Source organism: Pseudorasbora parva, chromosome 8 (assembly GCF_024679245.1).
Source record: "Pseudorasbora parva isolate DD20220531a chromosome 8, ASM2467924v1, whole genome shotgun sequence".
NCBI classification, from domain to species: domain Eukaryota; kingdom Metazoa; phylum Chordata; class Actinopteri; order Cypriniformes; family Gobionidae; genus Pseudorasbora; species Pseudorasbora parva.
In genome coordinates this window covers 14,846,109-14,865,833 of record NC_090179.1, presented here as the reverse complement: position 1 = coordinate 14,865,833, position 19,725 = coordinate 14,846,109, and the positions used below count along the sequence as shown (strand labels likewise).

The 19,725-nt window shown below is 38.3% G+C and overlaps 1 protein-coding gene across 1 annotated transcript in view; it reads right to left on the bottom strand.

Annotated features, from left to right (window-relative positions):
• slc36a4 (solute carrier family 36 member 4) overlaps positions 1-19,725 on the bottom strand; it is a 39,039-nt gene that overhangs the window by 10,894 nt on the left and 8,420 nt on the right. Inside the window, exons 6-11 of the mRNA XM_067450192.1 lie at positions 16,422-16,517; positions 14,310-14,394; positions 13,957-14,211; positions 12,294-12,392; positions 5,799-5,968; positions 428-597 (exon numbers count right to left, since the gene is read on the bottom strand). Of these exons, the coding sequence (XP_067306293.1) occupies positions 428-597; positions 5,799-5,968; positions 12,294-12,392; positions 13,957-14,211; positions 14,310-14,394; positions 16,422-16,517 (875 nt within the window). The remainder of the gene's footprint in view (positions 1-427; positions 598-5,798; positions 5,969-12,293; positions 12,393-13,956; positions 14,212-14,309; positions 14,395-16,421; positions 16,518-19,725) is intronic.

The following is a 19,725-nucleotide window of genomic DNA, read 5'->3' as shown; positions in this document are numbered from 1 at the left end:
GTCGAGTCTGCGTGTGTTTGTGAGTGTGTCTATGAATGTATATGCGCGTGTGTATGCGTGTGTTTTTGAGTGTCTGTGTGTCTGTGAGTGTGTCTATGAATGTATTTGTGTGTGTGTATGCGTGTGTTTTTGAGTGTCTGTGTGCGTGTCTGTGTGTTTGTGAGTGTGTCTATGAATGTATATGCGTATGTGTATGCGTATTTGTGTGTGTATGCGTGTGTGTCTGTGTGTTTGTGAATGTGTATCTGTGTACGTGTCTGTGTGTTTGTGAGTGTGTGTCTGTGCGTGTGAATGTCTGTGTGCGTGTTTGTGAATGTGTGTCTGTATGCGTGTCAGTGTGTCTGTGGATTTGTGTGTTTGTATGCGTGTGTTTGTGAGTGTCTGTGTGAGTGTCTGCCTGTGAGTGTGTGTGTGTGTGTGTACTCACAGGTGAGGCAGACGAGCAGCGCTCTCAGGCTGAGATCAGCCGCCCGCCTCCAGCTCTTTCTGATGCGCTCACACACAGGCGGAACCAGAATCTCTGCCGGCACGAAAAACTGCACTGCAAAACTCACAAACACGCCGAACGAGTACAAGACCTTCACAAGCTGATTGGACCTGCAACACACACAAACACACACGCGTAGTGCACAGAAAGATCAGAAACCACAGAATGTGCAGTTAAGGGCTGAGGATGTCAGTGATGCAATGCACCATTTCAACACATGACTTCAAAGGAAACTTAACACAGAGACTACAGCCCTATTCGGATGGTATTTTTTTTCTCTTAGGGTCATGAGGTATAATTATAATTTACATAGGCTAGTGTGAGATTTTATTGCCGTCCGAATCCAGAATGTCAGTGTTTTTCTCCCACCAACCCACGTAAAAATCCCCAGCCGAATTACCGACTGTGTTTAGACAAACACCAAGGTCGTGTGGTAATTTAATTGCCGTCCGACTCCACAAAATTCACTGTTTATATCATTTTTGACCCCTGCGGACTCGAAGCACCGTACCGTTGCGCTTCGCTGGAATTTGGATGCATTTTAAAGATCAAGACTTTTATTACTGACATGCTGGGAAGTGTTTAAAGAGCATTATGCACGTAAAGAAGAAGAGAAGCATGGCCATTATAACGGCAGCAAATAAATTATGTTAAAATAACCCAGCAGCATTATATTTACCTCATGTAAATATGAGGCTTTATTAACTTTTCCGCTCATTTCCATGTGGAATGAAATAAAATCCTTTATTTTGAGATAATAAAAGACAGACAACCATTTTAATTATGATGTGCGTCTATATATCTTCCTATTTTCAAACAGATTTAAATAAGTAAATTATAATTAGGATGTTATTTTCCTATTATTAAATTAAATATGCATTTATTCTTATTATGCCAAGCATATTACATTTTATTTACAGCATACAATCATGTGATTTAACACACGAGCAGTGTTCCCAAGGTGCGCAGGATCACAAAACTCGCTCCTCCACCGTGGATAGTTTTATTATAGAGGTGGCATGCCAAAACATTTTTACGGACTTCCACGTGACAAATAATTAACATTCGAATAGGGATTATGACTTTTTGAAAATCCATTAACCCACACAAGTTTGCCTTCAGATTGAGATGGACACTGGGTTGAGAAAAGCGACAATCAGTTTGGAACCGGTTCTAATGTAGAAAATATGGGAACAGGCTATTTTCTTGGCTTTCTTTTTTCTTTTCTTTGTTTTCTTTTTTTATTAAAGGGGTACTTCAGCACTGGTAAGATGAATGTGTATTTAAACTGGGTCATTTATGTAGTAGAAATGTGCAATTATTTTACATTTGGTGCCGTCTAGACTGAGAAAAGACAGAAAATGTATTTTTGACTCATGTGAATGGAAAGCTGCGTTTCCACCGCAGGAACTTCACCCAGGAACCAGGAACTTTGGGTGGTACTCGGCGTGTTTTGACCGCAGGAACCAGGGTCTAAACGAAGTTCCGGGTAAATATTTCCCCCTCCAAACGGCCCTGCTCGCGAGGTAATACTTTTTCAAAGTTCAGGAACTTTCGAGGGCGGGACTTGGGCGCTGAACATGCTGATTGGTTGAGCTCAGGCAGCATTTTATTTCAACCGACATTTTTAAAAGTCTTTTGCGAGGTTCGTTCTGCGTTCAGTAAATATCAGTCTTGCTGTCTGATGGCGTGTGTTCGTCTCAGCCATCTCACGTGCAATGTCCGTAATAGCTGATAATAATATACACTGTCATTTTAAATCTAGCTTTACAAGCTTTCTGAATATGCTGCTGAATCCGCATATTAGTAGCCTGACAAGCCAGACCCACATCAAGATGTTTGGTCTGGAAACTCACCATTGACAGGGCTCAATCTGAGGGGCGGGATAAACGGTTGTCTTTCAAACTCCCTCTGCACGCGATAGGATAGCGCTACACCAACCAGAGCAACGAAGGTGAAGCAGAGCTTGTTCAAAGATTAAACATTCACCGTATCCGGTCGGCTAAACTCCGAACACATCTTCCCTTTTTAAGAATGACTTCAGTGCCGTTCTTTGTTCTTTTCTCAGAGAAAAGCTTAATTCCAAGTCTTCCAGAGTCGCGGTCAGAGCTGATTCGAAAAACCGCCGCCGTTCGCCAGTTTCTGTGTTTACTAGAAGCACGCAAACGCAACTCTGCCGTCGTCATTATGGCCCCGCCCGCCGACTCTATACACGATGTGATTGGCCCGGCAAGAGTTAGGGGAATACAGCTCAGAAGGGTATTGAGAGTTCCTAGACGACACTTGCGGGCAGATTAAATTTGAACACGATCATTCGAATATATTCCCGAGTAGTGTTAATTTCATCAGACGAGACAAGACTAAATATGTTCTTCAACAACCTTTTTTTCCATGACTAAGAGGAGACGATAACGAGACTGCACCAATGTCAAAAAACGCTGACTAAGACTAAATTAACATGCATTATTGTTGACGAAAAAAGACGAGACTAAAATGTTTTGCATTAAAATAAATACTAAGATAAAATCTCTCTTCATTTTCATCAACAATCGTCTTTAAATCACAAGATAAAATATTCAGCTGTTATGCCTTCAAAATATTCCTGGCAAGTAAATCTCACGCCAAATTTGAAAACTTTTAATACAAAATTCAAACAATAAATAGCATTTTAGCACACTTAATATGGCATAACAGTTAAAGGGGTGATGAATTGAGAAATCATCTTTCCCTTGAGCATTTGATAAATAAAAGGTCATGGTAATATAAGAATATCCTGTAAGTTTCAGAGCTGAAAACTTCCTTGTTAGTCAAAGAAAAACTTTTATAGACACCAGGCTCAGCGAACGATCTTGTGCTTCTACTGACGTCACTGCACTACGAAACACCGCCTCTTCCACGCGCCTAATTCAGTAGCCCCGCCCACCAACTCATGGAGGGCTCGTGCTAGCTGGCAAACAACAATAAACATGCCGAGGAAGATAAAGATATTGCGCTATTCCTGGATATGGAAGAACACAGTCGCTGCTAAGCTTCCTTCGGATCCTAATATTAGGAATGTGTGGTTGAACTTTATTTTTAATGAAGTTCCAGCTCACGTGGGGAAGACATGTTCACTTCATTTCACTGCGGGACCGCTTGTAAACAAATCTCCGGACGATGCTGGATTTGGATCTGACAGGAATGGTGCAACACACTTATGTGAGTAAAACGTGTTTTTATATGTAATAGTATTGCATTGTTATAGATCGTTTTGCTTATGTGTGCGTGTCTAACAGAGCATACCTTTAGTACGCTGGACTCAGACACGTATGGACCAGGGCTCGCAAAGCCCGGCAGGCCGATGAATCTCATTATATTCCGTTCTTGTTCTGCTATTATCTCTCTCTCGAGTCAACATCTGAAGGGTTCGCGCTTATATCGACCGATCTTGCAGGCTATGTGTAATGTAAAAATAATAGTCCAATCAATCGCGGGTGGATGAGAAATCAATCAATGTGTTTTTTGATAAAGACGTTTACGAGCCCTGCGATCGAGAGAATCATTCTGGTTGCCGCTTCTCCCTCATCTCTCCTCTCCCTCATGTGAACTGACAGTGGAGCTGAAGCTCATTAAAATATGCAAATCTTCTCCAATCCTAGCCGTGGGCGTTTAATATTATTATTTTTAGGTTTTGCATTTGAATAAATATTTAGATGTTATCAAACACTAGATTTTAAATGTGAAATTTTAAAATGTTAACTTACATCCTAATATTTTTTATGATACTTATATAAGCACACACAAGTGAATATTAATGAATGCAAGCACATATAATTTAACCCAAGAAAAGTTTAAAATAGTGCTTAAAAAGGCAAACTTATTTTTCCTTATATGTGCCGTGCCATATGAACTGATAGCCTGATTGAAATCGATAAATTCAACAAAGTTGCATTCAACAAAAATCATTCCTCAAGTGTATTTTGTCTGGTAATTATGACATTTAACCAATATTTGAGATGTGTAAAACACTATTTGACTGAAATGGTATTTGAAATAATATAAGAAATAATTTAATTAAACAAAACTGTTTTGACTAATATAGGAGTTTTCTTTTGACTAAAATGACGAGACCTTTAGTCGACTAAAACTTGACTAAGATACTTTGAGTTGTCTTTCTACTAAAGCTAGACTAAAATGACAAGACTTTTAGTCGACTAAAACTTGACTAACTAAAAAAAAAAGATATGTGAATGACTAAATATGACTAAAACTAACAAGGACATATAGCACAAGACTAAGACTAAATTAAAAATAGGTGACAAAATTAACACATCAGAATTCGTCCTCTAGTTTCACAACTTTAGACAAGTTTTTTTTTACTCTGTTTTATCCTAAGCATATTAAATCACTAATATTGTGAAATATTATTACAGTTGAAAAAAACCTTTCAAATATATTTTATTTCTGTGATTAAAGGTTCATCATCATTACTCCAGTCTTCAGTGTCACACGATCCTTCAAAAATCATTCTAATATGATGATTTAATGCTCAAGAAACATTTATGATTATTATTAATGTTGAAAACAGTTGCTGTGCTTAGTTATTTATTTATTTATTTATTTATTTATTTTTTTGGGGGGGGGATCAATATAATGCATCTTTGTGTAATAAAAATGTTTTTCTTTCAAAAACAGTTTAACTGTTTCGGATCCATGTCACACTTCAGGAATCTGCCGCCACTCTGGATATGGCAACCGATGTGCTGAATCAGATATTGGCTCTGGTGGCAGATTGTTCTCGGCTGACGGGATGCTAATGAGATCTAGAAATACAGCAACTGCTAATAAAAGCGCAGATGAAAGTTAGTTGGAAATGGCAGCCTATAGCTAAAGCTAAACTTGAAAGCAGCTGGTTTTGATTTCTTGGTAATTTGATCTTAAGTCACTCTGAGCTGCGATCAATCACTCAAGGTGTTTTTGACAGTGAACGCAGGAGAGAGCAGAGGACGAATGAGGAGGAGTTTAATATTAGTTCTCTGAATTTAACTCCACTATGGAAGAGTGCTCTGATATCTTAATTGAACTGACTTAAAACTCAGATTTGATGGATGGGACGTTTAACATTTTTTAGCATTTGCCACTTTTTACTTGTAGTGGTAGTTGACAGAGGACGGAAAAGCACGAGAAGGGAGTCGAATTGGAACATGATGCAGGCCGGACCCATTTTTCCCATGAGAACTAACGTGCCATAGCATGTGCATTTATTATTTTCACCCACATCACCACTCGATGGAGTTTTTAAACAAGTATGAGCACAGGTGGTCATAGTTACCAGGAATCATGCGGAAGGTTGAGTGTGATGCTTCCTTTGATGTCGTCTCTGAAGCAGAGGTAGCCAAGCGTCGCCAGGGTGACATAAAGGACGATGATGACGCCCATGCCAATGTTGAGTGCTTGAGGGAATCGTTTAGGTTCCCTCATTTGATTCTCTAACGGAAGAACCTACACAAACAAAACAAGGCAACGAAATATAGACAACTGATTGGTAAATGGTGAAACATTGTTCTGGGCATCAAATGTACAACATAGTCATCCAATTGTTTGCATTAACTATGCATTTTGTGAATTAAGTAATTTCCTACAACTTAGTTCTGAAAAAAAAACAGAGAATACTGTCTAACACTTGATAACTGCTCTTCATGGTCAGTTAGGAACCTGGGTGTGCTCTTTGATACCAATCTTTCATTTGAAAGGCACATTCCTAGCATCTGTAAAACTGCATTCTTCCATTAAATTTTTTTTATATATATATAGGGCTTGACACCAGCCACTGTGGCTAGTGGTTTTCCAAAGTTACTAGCCACTCAGCATTTTCACTGGCCACAATTTTGCGGTTTGGAAATTACATTTTATATTATTGAAGTTGACATTGACATGTCATTTTACTTGATTTTGAAGTTTTAAAACCCTTTAAAACTTTCAAAAGCACAGTGACCACCCAAATCAAGACTACTTTATATATCAGCTGGGATTTGCATGTGGGCAAGGGCTGAACAATTACAGCAAATTGTGTGTTTGTGTGTGTGTGTGTTCGTGTTCTATCTCCGTTGAAAAAAGTTTCATTTATTCATATCAAGAGGTGGCCAGACTGGATGCTTTTAATAAGAGGTGTTTATTCAAGCGACACAATAGATTCTATTAAAACTTTGCACTGAAGACGATTTTTCTTTTGTCAACGCGCGGATGATGCGCATGCAACAGCGAACTGAGCGCAAGGAAACAAACGTCAACTATACAGTGCGTGCGCCGAACCCGTCTTTCCGCGCTCATTGCCAAAGGAGTCCTTTGAAAGGCTCGCGTGCATCTGTGCGAGGCAGAAAGGAACGAAGAAAGTGAAGTATATCTGCGACTTGGCAGTTGTGTTTCCAATTTGATCTTGATCTTCAGAAATGATTGGGAAAGTGTAACGTTCGCTTGTCGTGGACGCTACTGCACTACTTGATCAATATAAGTGCTTCGCTACTGAAAAGCTATTTGTTTAAGAAAACAGCGACGCCAACACGCTACTGAAAAATGTAAGTTTGTAGCGTCACTACTTGTAGCAATGCTACTGCCCAACACTGACAAGGAGGAGAGAGAGAGAGAGAGAGAGAGAGAGAGAGAGAGAGAGAGAGAGAGAGAGAACGCTTCTGTTGTGCGTCATTCAGCGCGATTCCGTCATTCACTAACTGCAAGTTGATCAATAAAGAATTGTAATAATATTGTAATTTTGTGATACGACAGTCTTGGCATTTCAGTTGGCTGTATGCTGAAATTATATTCAACCCGCCAAAGTGGCTAGTGGGAGTGGCTGCCGTACCCGCCACAGCTGAAATCTACCCGCATTTGGCGGGCTGGCGGGTGTTAATGTCAAGCCCTGTATATTAGGGGTGTAACGATACACGTATTCGTATTGAACCGTTCGGTACGAGGCTTTCGGTTCGGTACGCGGTACGCATTATGTATCGAACGGTTCTTGGACTAATTAATTAGATTTGGAAAAGTAAAAAAGTGTGTGAAATATAATAATATGCGTTCAACAAGGTAGCCCAATAACCAAAACGACATAACAGCCAATGCCCCTGACACCGCCGAAGTGAAAGAAAAAAAAAACACCAAATATGTTTTAGGCTGCTCAGTCAGGTGCTCGCTTACTCAGTAGGCTACGCGCTGAATGCCCGTGGCAAAATGGCTATTGCGTTTAACAAACCAGAAATAGAAGATCCTCCAATAACCAACAGGTCTGGTGTTTGGGAGAACTTTGGATTCTTTGTAAGCTATGATGGTGTGCAAGAGTGATGGACTAAAAAAACAACGGTATGTCGCATTTGCTGATGGTACAGCAGCGGGAATAATTCATGTTATGTCAATCAACTCATTTACGCCAACAACAAGACGATAAAAAGGAGAAACAGCCACAAACTATCCCCGTAGCATTTAGGCAGACATTTCCAAATTATTCAAATGGCAAAAGACATCACCACGGCGAGTGGTCCATTTATAGCCGCGGATATGAGACCTTACGCCCGTTTCACACAAACTCCTTCTGCAGTGTGTGCGGTGCGTATTTTTTTCAGTACCCATGTTAACGGATTGCAGCTTTCACACTGCACGCGGATGCTGTCCGTCAGTCCGTTCCAGGAGCGTTGCGTCTGCAGCAGTGCACGGATCGTTTTCGTACAGAGTATATTTTTTGCTGCGCTGCGTTGCTGCATTAAAGCGATAGAACATTGTTCGCATTAAAATAAACATGTACTGACGCGAAAATCTAGTAATTTCACCACAGATGCATCTCATTTAAAATATACTCTTGTTTCAAAGTCAACACATGGCTTTTTTTTCTCAAGTAAAGCAACAAAACGACACCTTACCTGGCATTTAGGTAAAAACAAAAGTGCTTTTCACCTCCAAGAAAGTATGAGTGTTATCCATTATGGCAAAGTTCTTTTTGACCTGCAGGATTTCTTTTAAAAGGGTGTAAAAAACGAAAGAAAATACGAGAGTCGGCTGTTTTTGAATAGACTATTGTAAGTTCCTAATTTAAAATGTTTGTGATTTAAGGCTATAAACTATGTTTAAATGTTTTGCCACTTGTGTGAGCTAAATCTATCTAAAGTATATAAATATGAATAAATGAATTTAATAAAATGATGTTTAAATGTAGTAGGCTACGTAACCTGACTTCTATTAAAGAGTAAACAAAGAGAATTGGAATTCTGACGAGGCATGTTCAGTAAAAACTTTTGGATTTTAAATAAAAAATAATGAATAAATGCTGTGTTTGTGGTATGCAACAGCGGATCAGTTGCGGACTGCAAACGCAGTTTATGTGAAAGCACAACAAGGTGTGGGGATCCTGCAACGCACACGCAACGCAACACGCACCACACACGCTAATGTAAAGAGCTAATGTCTTATTCCTGTAACTACATAGAAGATGGGTAAAGTATAGCTCCATCATTGTTCAATGTAAAAATAAAAATAAATCATAGCCTACTTTGTTAGTTTTAATAAAAAAATAATAAAAAAAGGTAATTTATCTGCCAATTTTTTCTTTTTGCTGTATCTAAAACATACCGAACCGTACCGAACCGTGACACCAGTGTATGGTATCGAACCGAACCGTGAATTTTGTGAACTTACAACATGTGCTCTAAATGACAAATGTGGAACAGTTCATGTGTTCATAACCTCAAGGCTAGATTATTGTAATGCTCTACTGGGTGGTTGCCCTGCTCGCTTAATAAACAAACTCCAGCTGGTCCAAAACGCAGCAGCTCGAGTTTTAATAGAACAAGGAAGTATGACCATATTAGCCCGGTTCTGTCAACACTGCACTGGCTGCCTAGTAAACATTATATACATTTTAAAATCTTGCTAATTACTTTTAAAAGCACTACATGGTTAAACTCCCCAACACTTGAACAAGCTCTAAACGCATTATAGTCCTTCATGTCTATTGCGATCTCAAAATGGCCAGTTGATAATACCGGCCAGTTGATAATACCGAGAATATCAAAATCAACTGCAGGTGGTCAATCCTTTTCTTAGTTGGCATCTAAAAACTCTGAAATGGTCTTCCTAGCCTTATTTTGAAAGCAGTCTAACTGCTTAGTCTTTGAAACCAGACTAAAAGCGCATCTCTGTAACCTGACATTCACACAACACATTAGCAATTTCTATTATTCAAATCAGTTAAATGATTGTTAGGCTTCCTTAAATTAGGTCAACCTGAACCGGGAATACTTATTATCCAGCTTCGGCTCCATACTGGCGTGATGAATCGCTCTTCAAGCAAAAGGAACTGGATGAATATTTGAATGCAACCAATCCTGATCTGAATTCTGACCTGTGATGCAGCCTGAATCATAATGACACCGTGTTCATTCATTGGCCAGAGGTGAACTGGCCCCCTGACTGAGTCTGGTTTCTCCCAAGGTTTTTTCTTAGTTCTGTCCCCTGATGGAGTTTCGGCTTCTTAGCACTGTCGCCTCTGGCTTGCTTAGTCGTGGACACTTAATATTCAACAATATTACTGATCTGAATGCACTGATACCATTGTATGAGAACTGCACTGAGCTGGAGGATGATATCATTTATATATCAACTGAATCAAAACTTCAGCTGAACAAAAGCAGAAATGCATTTTTTCCTGCTTTGAAACAATCTGTATTGTATAAAGCGTTATATAAACAGTACTTGACTTGACAATTTTAATGCCATTTTGAAAATGCATGCTTAACAGATATTTCTGTTTTTTTGTGACATTTCAAGGTTGAAATAAACTATAGCAGAGTAACTTCTATTGAGATTTATAGAATACCATATAAAATATTTTTTTTGCATTACCATTTACTCTAATATATATGTGTGTGTGTGTGTGTGTGTGTGTGTATGTATATATATATATATATATATATATATATGATGTTCCAACAGAAATGGATGGATTATGGTGATCAGAAGAGAATAAGATGTCAAATTTACAATCACCTTCTCACAGCAGAGTTTACTGTGGTAATTTTTTTTTAAGTCAATGCCAGGGTAACAACCCATTGTATGGTGTTATAAATGTACATTAAAGGAGCTATATGTAGAATTCAGAAATACTTGTTATTAGTGACGCCAGTGGCCACTAAGTAAACTGCAGCCAGCAAATTATTGCTACCGCTCACACTCATTTTTTTATGCATGTTAATTATGGAAAAATTCCTCCGATGATGCAAACTGACGTGATATTGACGAATTTTTAGCCAGAGGCTAAAGACTACAGCCAGCAGAGGGAGCCATTTCCACGTTTTCAACTCGCACATGGGGGATGGAAGATCGCACTCACAGCACCAGTGTTGCCAACTTGGCGACTTTGTCGCTATATTTAGCGGCTTTTTAGACCCCTCTAGCGACTTATTTTCAAAAAAGCAACTAGCGACAAATCTAGCGACCTTTTGGACAAACGTCAGCTACTTTAGTTTACAAATGTCGCCAGTACTGTCCTGCGAGCGCGAGGTCTTTTTTCCCCTCTGCCGTCACACACACCTCTCTCTGCGTCTGCCCTGTTCAGTGAATGGCTGAGGGGAGCTGCACGCATGCCGGTGAACGTACACAGACAGCAGCTGACAGACGTGAAAGAGCGAGCTACACATGAGCACACAAGGTTGCCATCGATTTCTCACTTAATGATATCTGCTTCTTTTGTTTTATATTTAAAGAAATTAGTTATGATGAGTTCCATTCTTCTCTTGTGCGTATCACTTATATTACTCACTATCACAGAGCTTTAGTTCATCCAGTTTCTCAATTCAGATTTTACACATATATATTTTTTTGTAATTCACTTTATCATATATTGTATGACAAAAAGGTATAGGAAATGAAAACATTTATTGGACAGTCGGCTGTATTATATTATTGTAAAATATAGTAAATTGATTAGTAGAGAAATGGATTAGTAGAGAAAAAACGTCAGGCAGACTGAACGCAAGGACGGCGTGATGACGTCACTGATATGCTAATTAATGCATGACATCATCTAGCGACATTTATTTTTTTGGGCAGGCTTTAGCTACTTTCCTTGGAAAATAGTTGGCAACACTGCACAGCACTCAGCTCATAGCTACAGCCTCAGGCATTCATGTAAACAGTGCGGCCAGCGGAGCAAAGTAAGTGTTTTAACTTCTCAAATTAATTCCTATGAAAGTTAAGCTTCCAAAGGCATGAACTGAAAACACGCCAGACTGAACATGCACTGTGAATCTATGCCGTGAGTGCAGTCGCGTTTACCTCAGCTCTCATCATGAGACCTCTTACCCCAGCTCATCCGGAATGTTTGTAATTTGACTCCTCCAGTTTGCACTGTGTGAGACTCCCTTAGCGGCAAAATCACATATTGAACAGACACGTTCAGTTTTTAATTGTAGTGTCTGTTCTCTAACTCAACTGATTTTGTGAAAATGAACGGGGTCGCGGTGGGAAAGTGGAAGTGATCCAGTAATCTAGTAGCGGTGGCTATAGGAGTGGCCTCATAGCACATTCTGGGAATTGTTCTTTCATCCCCATGAGACAAAAATACGTTTTCTGTCTTTTCTCAGTCTAGAAAGCACTAAATAAAAAAATTATTTCACATTTCTACTACATTAATGACCCAGTTTAAATACAGAAATGTTTCTTTTGCAGAGGAAATCCCTACATCATTGAAACAAGCTCAGTGAAAAAAAAAAGAAAATGAAATGATAGTGGACGAAACAAAAGTAATATCAAAAGCAAATAAATAAAACCATCATAATCTCACCACTCCAATTCCCTCAAATGCAAATATGGCTGTTCCAAAGAAGAAGGGAAACTTCCGCCACGTGGAGGCATATGGCAGGCGTCTGGGATCGCTCACATCCTACGGATAGATTCAGAGATAGTAAAAGAAATGATCTAGTTTCACATGATACAGTCTTTCTTTCTAGCATAAAGGCTGAAAGATGCACACACACTTATAGGAACTATAAGTGTGTGCATCAAATCAAATCAAATATTTGTGTAAAGCTCTAGCGTCAGGCTCAGACGTGCCAGCCACCCAAAGCATTCACAATTTGATGCAATGACTCCAATCTGATTTGGTGGCTTCATGCAATTTCAGGGAGAGTTTGCATGCTCAGGCTTGTCTCAGTTGAATTCCTAGGCTGCACAATGAGCATTTCTGACAACAAAAGTGCAATAATATGAACATATTAAATAAAACCGAAATCATGATATGGTTTAGTGAGATTATTTACAAGTGAGCATTTTATAATAATTATTTTTCAGTCTCAGTAAATAGGTTCACAGTAAACGCGCCTCCACATTTTGGATTTTCGGTCCCTTATAACATGCAATGTGCCATTCAGTGTTGGGGTAGCGCATTACCAGTAACGTGCGAGTTATGTAATCAGATTACTTTTTCAAGCGACATTACTTTTAAACTTACAACAAAATATATTTTTCAAATAAATAGCGCAAGTTACTTTGTTTTCTCATGTATTGACTGACAGCCATCCTGCCCTCATGTTGAGAACTCATGAGTAAGTGCAGAGGCGTTTTGTGTGCGCTGTGTGTGAACATGATGATTATTGTAGTCTCAATAATCATCATAATCTCATTTAATAATCTCATCTAATCTCACTCATAATCATCTCACTTGCACAAAAACATTTAGTATTCCTCAACATAAAACAGCGCAATGCAAACTCAAGATTACGCAAACTTGCAATAATTCAATATGATAAATTATAAATATACTTTATGTATTTAATCTCACTTTATTAAGCAATGTCTTTGCTGCTGATTCAACCACACTAATAAGCAAAAATGAACGACTTTACGTAAACATCACATTTATGTTTCATTTTTCTGTTTTTCCAATTTTTCTGCAATCCAGAAATGCAACACAAGCTTGTTTGAGCTCCTTTTTTAGGAAGTAATGCAATATTGCATTGCATTACTTTTAAAAGTAACTTTCCCCAACACTGATGCCAATCATCCTCCTAAAACTGTAATGTCATGCGCTTCAACCCGGATGTTGTCAACTATAGAGAAGCTTTAAGGGCTTCCAGTGGTGTTCCACCAAAAATAAAAGCTTGTTTGGTTTAACGTTTGAAAATGAAGAAATTAAGACCATAAATATTAGTTATACTATTAAGTAAAATTATATCATTAATAGTATTATTATTGAGCATGGCACTAGCAATGCAAACTTCATGTGTAAGATTACCAGGAAAAGCAAATGTACCTTGAATACAAAGCAAGTCGCATCAAAAGCATCTGCCAAACGCATACATATACTGTAAATATACAACTATTATATTACTTTTCTTAAAAACTTTTTTTCTTCTAAAATACTTGATTTTACATTGAGTAATATTACAATAGTAATATTTCTTATTTTAACTTAATTTTTGTATTTCCACAATCCCTTAAAGCCTTACATTAAGTATATATGTGAAGATCAGGATGAGGCTGACAGCCATACAGAGGTTAGCGATGGCGGAGAGCACAGCCATGTTCCGCAGGTCCCTGATGAAGGTCAGCACAATGATGAAGGGAAGGAGGAAGACCATGTAGAGCCGCAGATCCAGCCCAGTAGCAGAAGCCATGTCTGAGGAGACGGCGCCCTCCTCTGAGCTATTGGAGTATAACAGCACCGTCTCCACCGAAGTGTTCGGACGAGTTCCTTCCATCACCTACACAAAAACACGCAGAGCTTTGACTAAATTCCAAGCAAAAATTTGATGGGTTGCTGCTGGTCTTCATTCTTTTGGAGTACAACTGTCGCATTTACCTGTTTAATGTTTTCGGCCAGGAACACAAAGTAAACACTACAGAAGCCCAGCTGGGTCAAAACTAGGAAGAAGTTCACCAAGTGCCTGTAAAAGATATTATTAAGTGCAAAGCACTGTATTATGTGAGAAGAAAGAGGCTGTGATAATATAATGATATTATGAGAGACATGAATGTAGCATAGTTTAGGAAAACAACTGCAACAATGGTGAATAATACAGTTTAGCAGGAGTTTTTGAAAAAATATTTGACTGTAATATATATACATATATTTTTAAAACATCCCAAATGTGTTCTGTCGAGTTAAGATCAGGACTCTGTGCAGGCCAGTCAAGTTCCTCATCTCCAAAATCACTCATCCATGTCTTTATGGACCTTGCTTTGAGCACTGGTGCGCAGTCATGTTGAGAACCGGAAGGGGCCATCCGCAAACTGTTCCCACAGAAATTGTCCAAAATGTCTTGGTTTGCTGAAGCATTAGGAGTTCCTTTAACTGGAACTAAGGGGCCAAGCCCAACCCCTGAAAAACAACCCCACACCATAATTCCCCCTCTACAAAACTTTACACTTGGCACAATGCAATTAGACAAGTACCGTTCTCCTGGCAACTGCCAAACTCAGACTTGTCCATCGGATTGCCAGACAGAGAAGCATGATTGGTCACTCCAATAGCGTGAGAGCACACATCCGCACTGCTCTAGAGTCCAGTGGCGGCGTACTTTACACCACTGCATCTGACACTTTGCATTGCACTTGGTGATGTAAGGCTTGGATGAGCTGCTCGGCAATGGAAACCCATTCCATGAAGCTCTACGCACTGTTCTTGAGCTGATCTGAAGGCCACATGAAGTTTTGAGGTCTGACACTATTGACTCTGCAGAAAGTTGGCGACTTCTGCACACTGTGCACCTCAGCATGTGCTGACCCCGCTCTGTGATTTTACATGGCCTACCACTTCGTGACTGAGTTGCTGTTTTTCCCAATTGCTTCCACTTTGTTATAATACCACTAACAGTTGACTGTGAAATATTTAGGAAATGTCATGAATGGACTTATTCCACAGATGTCAACCTATCACGGTACCACGCCTGAATTCACTGAGCTCCTGAGAGAGACCCATTCTTTCACTAATGTTTGTAGAAGTGTTTGCATACCTAGATGCTTAATTGTATACACCTTTGGTCATGGAAGTGATTGGAGCATCTGAATTCAATTGGGGTGTCCCAAAATGTTTGGCAATATAGTGTATAAACTATATTCAATGTAAGCTATAGGTCTCTGCGATATTGAAGAAAAATGTGATCATGCAATAACTTGTTAAATAATCTGAAATTTCTATATACGATGTGATGTTTTAATTGTGATGATTTTAAATATTTTACATTTTATAAAATATTTTTTTAAAAACCTGAGAATGATATAACCAATATATTTCACATTCTTTCTGGGAAAATGAAGCATTACTACAACTTCTGAAAATGACCAGCAGTGTTTTCGCATTACATAAAAAGTAATATCATTGTAAAATCAACATAAACAAAAAACAATATTTAAATACCAAAACCTCTCTGCTTAACTTGGTAATATAGTTATGGCAACCTAAAACTCAACATCAAAAACATCCAGGTATGCTTTATGCGTTGACCTAAAACTGACATTTTGCAATGTTTTGAAATAATCCATTAAAATCAGATATCACATACCGTTTAAATATTCATATCGCAATATGTACATATGCGATATTTTGATAATTCTGCATATATGCTGTGTAGCCCATATTATATATTTTTTTATTTCCGGTAGTAGTACTGTTAGTTTTACTTTTCAGTATGCATGATATTATCTTTCAACAATTATAATATGAGGCAACATTTCCTTGTAAGACAGATCTTTTTAAGATTCACTGCGCGAGGTCTCTCTGTGTGGGACATCAGATCTGAAAACACACCACTGCAGGCACCGTCCTGTCTCTCTGCATTCTAATGAATATATTCATTCCAGCACAGACATTGCCCTCTTGCCATCCCTCTCTCTCTATCACATATGCACACAAGTGGGGTGTGAGGGGGAGGGGTGCTGTCATGCCAATGAACTGCATGATGGGATAGCTCACCTCCCAAAATGAGCACCTTTCCTGAGGCACTGGGAGGAACTCGTCTCCATGGCAACAGCAACCGTGTCGCTATAACCGAGGGGGGAACGCTTCAACCTGTGCGAGAACATGCAGGAAGGAGACGGACAGACACAGAGAGGGGAAAACAGACAGATAGTCTTGAAGAACAAAGCAGTGCAGAACAAAAATGCCTTTTTCTTTAATTTAGGGAAAATGCACACTGTTCATCAAACGTGATATTTATATTGTGTGTGGTTGTGGATGGAGTTACTTGACTTGATCTTTCTAACTTTAGAGGCAAAATTGACCCCTAGAGCTAAATCTGACAATACCTCCCTTTGGTGATTTGGTAAAGGTCTTGATATTTAAAAAAAAGCTTATTCAATAAGCAATTTCTATTTAGTGCTGGAAGAGAAAGAGTAAAGACAATGGTAACCCTTTACAATAAGGTTTCCTTAACTAACATTAGTTAATGTATTAACTAACCATGAGCAGAACATTTGTTACTGTCATAATTCATCTTTGTCAACGTTAGTTAATAAAAATCCAGCTGTTCATGGTTTGATCATGTTAGTTCACAGTCCATTAACTAATGTTAACAAGATTCAATGTTGAAAGGAACATACATAAATGTTTATAAGTGCAGTTCATTATTAGTTCATGTTAACTAATGTGATTAACTAATTTGAATAAATTAATCTTATTCTAAAGTGTTACCAAGGCATTTATAATTTAACAAAAGATTTCTATTCAAATAAATGCTGTTCATTTGAACTTTCTATTCATCAACGAATCCTAAAAAAAAAAAGGTTTCCATCAAAATATGAAAGCACATTTGATAATCAGAATTGTTTCTTAATAAATCATATCAGAATGATTTCTGAAGGATCATGTGCCACTGAAGACTGAAGTAATGATGCTGAAAATACAGCCTTGTTCACAGGAATAGATTACATTTTAAAAGATATTCAAATTAAATTAAAATGTTATAATATTTCGCAATATTCCTGCTTTTACTGTATTCTTTAAATCATAATAAATGCAGCCTTGATGAACTGGAGATACTTTTTTCAAAAGTAAAAATTAAAAATGTTTCCAGCCAAACTTTTGAACACACACACACACACACACGAGCTGGTAGTGGTTCTTAAAGCACTGACTCCAGCTCTAGTCCACTCTTTGTGAATCTCCCCCACATTTTTGAATGGGTTTTGTTTTACAATTCTCTCCACAGTGTGGTTATCCCTATTGCTTGTACACTTTTTTCTACCACTTTTCCTTCCCTTAGCCTCTCTATTAATGTGCTTGGACACAGAGCTCTTTGAACAGCCAGCCTCTTTTGCAATGACCTTGTGTGTCTTGCCCTCCTTGTGCAAGGTGTTAGTGGTCGTCTTTTGGACAACTGTCAGGTCAGCAGTCTTCCCCATGATAGTATAGCCTACATTACTAAACTGAGCGATCATTTAAAGGCCTTTGCAGGTGTTTTGAGTTAGTAAGCTGATTAGAGTGTGGCACCAGGTGTCTTCAATATTGAACCTTTTCAGAAAATTCAAAAAAATTTGAGATACTGAATTTGGGATTTTTCTTAATAGTCAGTTATAATCATCAAAATTAAATTAAATAAACATTTGAAACATATCAGTCTCTGTGTAATGAATGAACATAATATAAAAGTTTGACTTTTTGAATGGAATTAGTGAAATCAACTTTTTAATGATATTCTAATTATATGACCAGAGAGAGAGAGAGCTCTCATCGATCTATGAGAGCTGTTTCCGCCCCTAAATAAAGAAAAATTTAAAAGAATAATTGCAACTTTTTATCTCAGAATTATGACCTTTTTTTCTCAGAATTGCAAGTTATAAAGTCACAATTCTGAGATATAAACTCGCAATTGTGTGATATAAAGTCAGAATACCGACTTTTTTCTCTGATTTATGACTATATCAGAATTGTGACTTTATAACTCGCTTATTCTATCCTTATTTCAATAACTTTGCATGTGTGTAACAGTAGTACATTAATCAAGATGAAGTTGACAACTCTTAAGGGGGTCGCACACCGGACGCGGAGCTCGGCGGCGCGCCACGCAGCGTCTCAGGTATCGCACACCGGACGCGCACATTTTAAAAGGCTACGTTTATTATACATTTCCCCAAAATATGTTTAGACTTTATTCAAGCTGTTGAACTCAGAATGTAAAACAAATGTGTCTTGTAGCAAAGGTTGAAATCAGTATACCTTAACGATAATATACTTTTAATATAAAGCCTTGAAATGGCGCTCTGTGGCGCGGCAGGATTTAGAACAACTTCCTGAGTCGCCGCGGACAGGCGCCGAATGCCGCCACCGGTGTGCGTACACTCATTGAAAACAATGTGTTCGAATTTTAAAGACGTAGCGCGCCGCCAAGCTCCGCGTCCGGTGTGCGACCCCCTTTATACTGGCACACTGCCCACATCTGACCGATGCAGTAGTCTGCCGTTTCCTATAGTCAGACTGATAGGAGAGCCTTTTGATCACATTTGCAGCGGGAATGCATGTAATAAACGCTAGCAACAGACTAAGCGTTCTTCTAATTTTACAAACAACCCAAAGTGTTCATTTGAATACCTAATAAGATTTTGTTTTTAGGTTGCCTCTTCCATTGGGAAATATTTAAAAATGCCCCACATGGTCATGGGACTTCAATCAAAAGGTGCCGCTGTCAAAATCTCACTGTATGCATGTTTGCTTTGTTTATGGAGCTTTGGTTCTCCAAATCAAACAATTGTTTAGAATTCCTGAACAGAACTAGAAAAAATCTCCCATGTGCTCCAGCAAAGAGTTAAAGTTATCTAAGAAAGTCATGTCTGGACACCTGAACGGTGTGATGCTTTATCTAAAGTCTTAGATTTTTGTCTAATAAACTGATTAAATAAAGAATGACAGGAAGTAAAGGCCTATTCACACCAAGACCAATATCTATAAAGTATCATTAAATTATAACAATAACTATGTTAGCATCCATACAACACACAATATTGTTGTGTTTATTATAAGCACATCCTGCAGTTTTGTTCTCTGCCATATTAAAGGTACACTATGTAACATTGTTATGGCTGTGCTTCGGCTCTGCTGTGCAGATTTTTTATTATTCTACTACTCATAAAACATTCACTACTAGGCTTAAGAGGTATAAACATTTTAGATGGGAAGGATCTAAAGTACGTTTTTTAAGTATCTGTACTTGACTCAAGTATTTTTATTTTGAGACTTTTACTTTACTTCATTCCAAAGTATAAGATCTTACTTTTAACTCTTA